The following is a 6,043-nucleotide window of genomic DNA, read 5'->3' on the forward strand; positions in this document are numbered from 1 at the left end:
TTCCCAAAATCCCACCAAGCGCTTCCCAAAATCCCATCAAGCGCTTCCCAAAATCCCATCGAACGCTTCCCAAAATCCCATTGAACGCTTCCCAAAATCCCATTGAACGCTTCCAAAATCCCATCAAAAGCTTCCCAAAATCCCATCAAAAGCTTCCCAAAATCCCATCAAAAGCTTCCCAAAATCCCATCAAACGCTTCCCAAAATCCCACCGAACGCTTCCCAAAATCCCATCAAAAGCTTCCCAAAATCCCAGCAAACGCTTCCCAAAATCCCACCGAACGCTTCCCAAAATCCCATCGAGCGCTTCCCAAAATCCCACCGAACACTTCCCAAAATCCCAAACACTTCCTAAAATCCCATTGAGCGCTTCCCAAAATCCCATCGAGCGCTTCCCAAAATCCCACCGAACGCTTTCCAAAATCCCACTGAATGCTTCCCAAAATCCCACTGAACACTTCCCAAAATCCCATTGAACGCTTCCCAAAATCCCATCAAAAGCTTCCCAAAATCCCATCAAAAGCTTCCCAAAATCCCATCAAGCGCTTCCCAAAATCCCACCGAACACTTCCCAAAATCCCACCGAACGCTTCCCAAAGGGAATCCCAAAGAATTCCCACTTTTCCAAAGGGGAAAACCGCGGGGAAGAGGCGGGGGGGGAAGAGGATCCAAGGAAAGTGCCAACAAGTTGGGAAGCAGCTGGAAGCTTCTTCCATGCTTATTCCAAGCCCCTCGAATCTGCTGCGATCCATATGGAATTCCATCCGTGCCCGCTGCATCCCAGCCCTTTCCTAAGGTACCAGATTCCCAACCCGTTGGGGGAATACGCGCTTCCCATCTTGGAATGCTGTCTCTATCCTCGGAGCTGGGAAGCAAACTCGTATTCCATATGGGAATACCCAACGCCGTCGTAGGGTTTCCCAAGAAAGGAAATGGGGGATTATTCCCTATGGAATTGCCGCTGTGCCAGACCCATTCGCACGCTTGGGAAGCCAAGTGGGAATATCCCATGGGATAACTCCCTTGGCACCCTTTCCCTAAGGCCGCTCCGAGCGCTTCCTTGCTCACTCAAATCCATGGATTTCGCGGATCCGGGCGCTTCCAAGCATTCCCAGCGCACCCGGACCGCAGCAGCGGGATCACGGAATGGGATTCGTCATCCAAAGGGATGTTAAATCCCTGTTTTCCAGAGCCGGCAGCCCCCGGGATGCTCCAAGGGCGAAGCGGCACCAAGAAGGCATGGATCTGAGGAGGTTTGGAATATCCCCCTTGGAAAAGTTGGGAATGATGGCTCAGGAAAAGCGGGACAAGGCGGACTCACGCGTTTGAAGTCGTTCATGTTGGTGGCCTGGACCGGCGTTCCGATGAAGGTGAAGTAGGTGATGCGGGTCGTCTCCTCGTCGCCGTGGTTGGACTGGACAAAGAGCTACGGGACGGGATGCAGGGATGGGATCAGCATTCCCCACTTCAGGAATGACGGCCGCCGGGGCTATAGGCCGGCTCCGAGCCCGTGCCAACATTCCCCCCCCGCCCAAGTTGCCTCATCCCAAGATGCCATTGGTGATCCCGAGGTGGGAATTCCCGGAAACGGGAGCCGCACTCACGGTGACGCTGTTGACGTTCTGGAATTTGACGTAGCGCAGCGGGATGATCCCGTCATCCCGGATGTCCTCCGGGCTCAGCTCCAAGGCCTGCGTGGGCTCGCTGCGCTCCGCTTCCTCGAAATCCATGGAGCGCGGGAGGTTGATGAAGATCTTGATGGATTTGGGCCCTTGGCCTGCGAAGGGAAACAGGGATAAGGACGGGAGACGGATTGGGAAGCGGGATTCCGCGGGGCTAATCCAAAGGGAAAAGCGTTCGGCTCACCGTTATCCGGCCCTTGGAATTTCATGGAGTACAGCTTGACGGGTTGGCTAAACGCTACGGTAATGAGGAGCTGGGAAGGGAAACGGAAGCGTTCCTTAAGGGAATCGCCATTCCCGACGGAGGGAATCGCCATTCCCGACGGAAGGAATCCCGGCACGCTTTGCCCCGCAAGGAATGAGCGCTCATCGCATCCCGACGGATCGAGGCAGCGCTTGCGGGTATCCCACCTCAATCCGCCCCGCGGCTCGATCCCAGCCGCTCAAAGCATCCCGCTGGGCATTCCCGTGGTTTTCCGGCCTGGAAGCGCGCGGCATTCCCACCTGCTCGTCGCAGTCGGATTCCAGGTAGGAAGCGTCTTTCCGGAGGCAGTTCTCGAAGCCGTGCTCGTCGCTCTCGTTGAGGCACTCGCAGCCGGCTCTGTTGACGAAGGGCAGCAAATCCATCTGGAAAGGGAAAAACGGGAAGGGGCATGCCGGCCAGCGGGAATCGCGTGGGCACGGAGGCCAGGATGTGAGGGGGACCTCATGGAGCGGGGGGGTCGAACCCCGCTAATGCTTTGATGGATGCTGGTTGTAAGGGAAGGGGGTTATCCCTGCATCCCGTAGGGAATGATGCCGCCATCCCATAGGGAATCATCCCTCCATCCCATAGGGAATGATCCCTCCATGCAAGAAGGAATGATCCCTCCATCCCATAGGGAATGATCCCTCCATCCAGTAGGGAATGATTCCTCCATCCCATAGGGAATGAGTCCTCCATCCAATAGTAAATGATTTTTCTATCCCATAGGAATGATTCCTCCATCCCATAGGGAATGACCCCTCCATTCAATTGGGAATGATCACTCCATCCAATAGGGAATGATTCCTCCATCCCATAGGGAATGATCCTTCCATCCAAGAGGGAAAGATCCCTCCATCCCATAGGGAATCATCTCTCCATCCAATAAGGAATGATCCCTTCATCTAATACGGAATGATCACTCCATTCCATAGGGAATCATCCCTCCATCCAATAGGGAATGATCACTCCATTCCATAGGGAATGATCCGTCCATCCAAGAGGGAATGATCCCTCCATCCAATAAGGAATGATCACTCCATTCCATAGGGATTCATCCCTCCTTCCCATAGGGAATGATCCCTCTATCCAATAGGGAATGATTCCTCCATCCCATAGGGAATGATCCTTCCATCCAATAGGGAAAGATCCCTTCATGTAATACGGAATGATCACTCCATTTCATAAAGAATCATCTCTCCATCCAATAGGGAATGATCACTCCATTCCATAGGGAATGATCCGTCCATCCAAGAGGGAATGATCCCTCCATCCAATAGGGAATGATCACTCCATTCCATAGGGAATGATCCGTCCATCCAAGAGGGAATGATCCCTCCATCCAAGAGGGAATGAGCCCTCCATCTCATAGGGAATGATCCCTCCATCCCATAGGGAATCATTCTGCCATCCCCCAGGGAATGATCCCTCCATCCCATAGGGAATGATCCCTTCATGTAATAGGGAATGATCATTCCATAGGGAATCATCTCTCCATCCAACAGGGAATGATTCCCCCATCCCATAGGGAATGATTCCCCCATCCAAGAGGGAATGATTCCCCCATCCAACAGGGAATGATTCCCCCATCCAAGAGGGAATCGCCCTTCCATCCAAGAGGGAATGATCCCTTCATCTAATAGGGAATGATCACTCCATCCCATAGGGAATCAGCCCTCCATCCAAGAGAGAATGATCCCTCCATCCAATAGGAAATGATTCCCCCATCCAAGAGGGAATCGCCCCTCCATCCAAGAGGGAATGATTGCCCCATCCCATAGGGAATGATTCCCCCATCCAAGAGAAAATGATTCCCCTATCCAAGAGGGAATTGCCCCTCCATCCAAGAGGGAATGATTCTCTCCATCCAAGAGGGAATGATTCCCCCATCCCATAGGGAATAATTCCCCCATCCCATAGGGAATGATTCCCCCATCCAATAGGGAATAATTCCCCCATCCAAGAGGGAATGATTCCCCCATCCCATAGGGAATGATTCCCCCATCCAAGAGGGAATCGCCCCTCCATCCCATAGGGAATGATTCCCCCATCCCATAGGGAATAATTCCCCCATCCAATAGGGAATAATTCCCCCATCCACGAGGGAATCGCCCTTCCATCCAAGAGGGAATGATCCCTCCATCCCATAGGGAATGATTCCCCCATCCAAGAGGGAATGATTCCCCCATCCAAGAGGGAATCGCCCTTCCATCCAAGAGGGAATGATCCCTTCATCTAATAGGGAATGATCACTCCATTCCATAGGGAATGATTCCTCCATCCCATAGGGAATGAGCCGCCCGGCTCCCTCCTTCCCTGCCTGGGACGTACGTATCCCTTGGGAATGTCGGCGGCGTCGGCGGCGCCGGGCTCGTTCTCCAGGTGCTGCTTGATCTTGTCCTCCAGGCCCGCCGCGTCCGCGCCCTGGTACTGGTCGATGCGGACTTTGTTGCGGAAGAACAGGAACGTGGGGGTGGCCGAGATGGTGTTGGTGGCCGCCGTTCCCTAGGGATAACGGCTTCCATAAAGCAGGAAGCTTTGCCCCTTCCCTTCCTCAGGCTCCTCGCAATCCTTCGGGAATTGCGGGCAGGGAGCCGCGCTTCCCGGCTTTTTTTCCAAGCGGGAATCCCCACCTGGCACTGGTGCACGTCCACCTCCAGGAAGGCCGCCTGCGGGTACTTGGTGCTCAGGGACTGGAAGGCCGGCGCTATCCGCAAGCACGGCCCGCAGCTGCGGACACAAGGGATCCATAGGGATGCGAGGCGAGGCGGATCCCGGAGGAAGAGGATCCAATGGGATCACCCCCCCCCCCCCCCCCCCCGCAATTCCCGGTTTTCCTCACCCGCGCATGGTGAACTTGACCACGGCGAGGCGGGAGCCCGCGGCGCCGAGCTCGGGCTGGAACTCGGCGTCGCTCCCGATCACCTTCACCCCCCCCATGGCGCCGGGGCCCGACGAGGAGGAGGAGGAGGAGGAGGAGGAGGAGGAGGAGGAGGAGGAGGAGGAAGGCGATGGAGGAAGAGAGAGGAGGAAGAGGAGGACGGGGCCCGGCGCGATCTGCAGCGTCACGGCCGGAAGCGGCGCCCGGCGTGCACCGCGCGGAGCAGGCGCTGTTAGGCGACGCCGCCGCCGCCATTTTGGAGGAGGGCAAAAGGGAGCGGAGGCCATGTTAGGTAAGGGCAAAGCGGGGGGGGGGGGGGGGTGCGGCCGCCATTTTGGGTGAGGGCAAAGGGAAGCGGCGGACATTTTAGGTAAGGGCAAAGGGGGTGGTGCGGCCGCCATTTTGGGTGAGGGCTAAAAGAAGAGGCGGCCATTTTAGGTAAGGGCAAGGGGGGGTGTGGCGCTGCCGCCATTTTGGGTGAGGGCAAAGGGAAGAGGCGGCCATTTTAGGTAAGGGCAAAGGGGGCGGTGCGGCCGCCATTTTGGGTGAGGGCAAAAGGGAGCGGAGGCCATGTTAGGTAAGGGCAAAGGGGGGGGGGGGTGCGGCCGCCATTTTGGGTGAGGGCAAAGGGAAGAGGCGGCCATTTTAGGTAAGGGCAAAGGGGGCGGTGCGGCCGCCATTTTGGGTGAGGGCAAAAGGGAGCGGAGGCCATGTTAGGTAAGGGCAAAGGGGGGGGGGGTGCGGCCGCCATTTTGGGTGAGGGCAAAGGGAAGCGGCGGACATTTTAGGTAAGGGCAAAGGGGGTGGTGCGGCCGCCATTTTAGGGAAGGGCAAGAGGAAGCGGCGGCCATTTTAGGTAAGGGCAAAGGGGGGGGGTGCGGCCGCCATTTTGGGTGAGGGCAAAGGGAAGAGGCGGCCATTTTAGGTAAGGGCAAGAGGGGGTGGTGCGGCCGCCATTTTGGGTGAGGGCTAAAGGAAGCGGCGGCCATTTTAGGTGAGGGCAAGGGGAGGGTGGCACGGCCGCCATTTGGGGTGAGGGCAAAGGGAGGCGGCGGCCATTATAGGTAATGGCAACGGGGGGGGGGGGGGGGTGGTGCGGCCGCCATTTTGGGTGAGGGCAAAAGGAAGCGGCGGCCGTTTTAGGTCAGGGCAATGGCGGTGTGGGGGCTGTAGTGAGGGGGGGGTGTGGGGGGGGGCGAGGCTGCTACCTTGGGTGAAGACTAAAGGGAGCGGCGG

At 56.7% G+C, this 6,043-nt stretch overlaps 1 protein-coding gene across 1 annotated transcript; it reads right to left on the bottom strand.

The window, feature by feature from the left end:
- Positions 1-1,052: 1,052 nt before the first annotated feature.
- Positions 1,053-4,946, bottom strand: LOC136005423 (thioredoxin-like protein 1). The gene is made up of 7 exons (XM_065662888.1): positions 4,769-4,946; positions 4,560-4,656; positions 4,258-4,431; positions 2,187-2,309; positions 1,867-1,936; positions 1,605-1,777; positions 1,053-1,426 (listed from the first exon to the last, which is right to left on the bottom strand). Exons 1-7 carry the CDS (start codon positions 4,864-4,866, stop codon positions 1,172-1,174), a joined length of 990 nt encoding a protein of 329 aa, XP_065518960.1. The 5' UTR covers positions 4,867-4,946; the 3' UTR covers positions 1,053-1,171.
- Between the last annotated feature and the right edge of the window lie 1,097 nt (positions 4,947-6,043).

This window comes from Lathamus discolor, chromosome Z (assembly GCF_037157495.1).
Source record: "Lathamus discolor isolate bLatDis1 chromosome Z, bLatDis1.hap1, whole genome shotgun sequence".
Classification (NCBI taxonomy): Eukaryota; Metazoa; Chordata; class Aves; order Psittaciformes; family Psittacidae; genus Lathamus; species Lathamus discolor.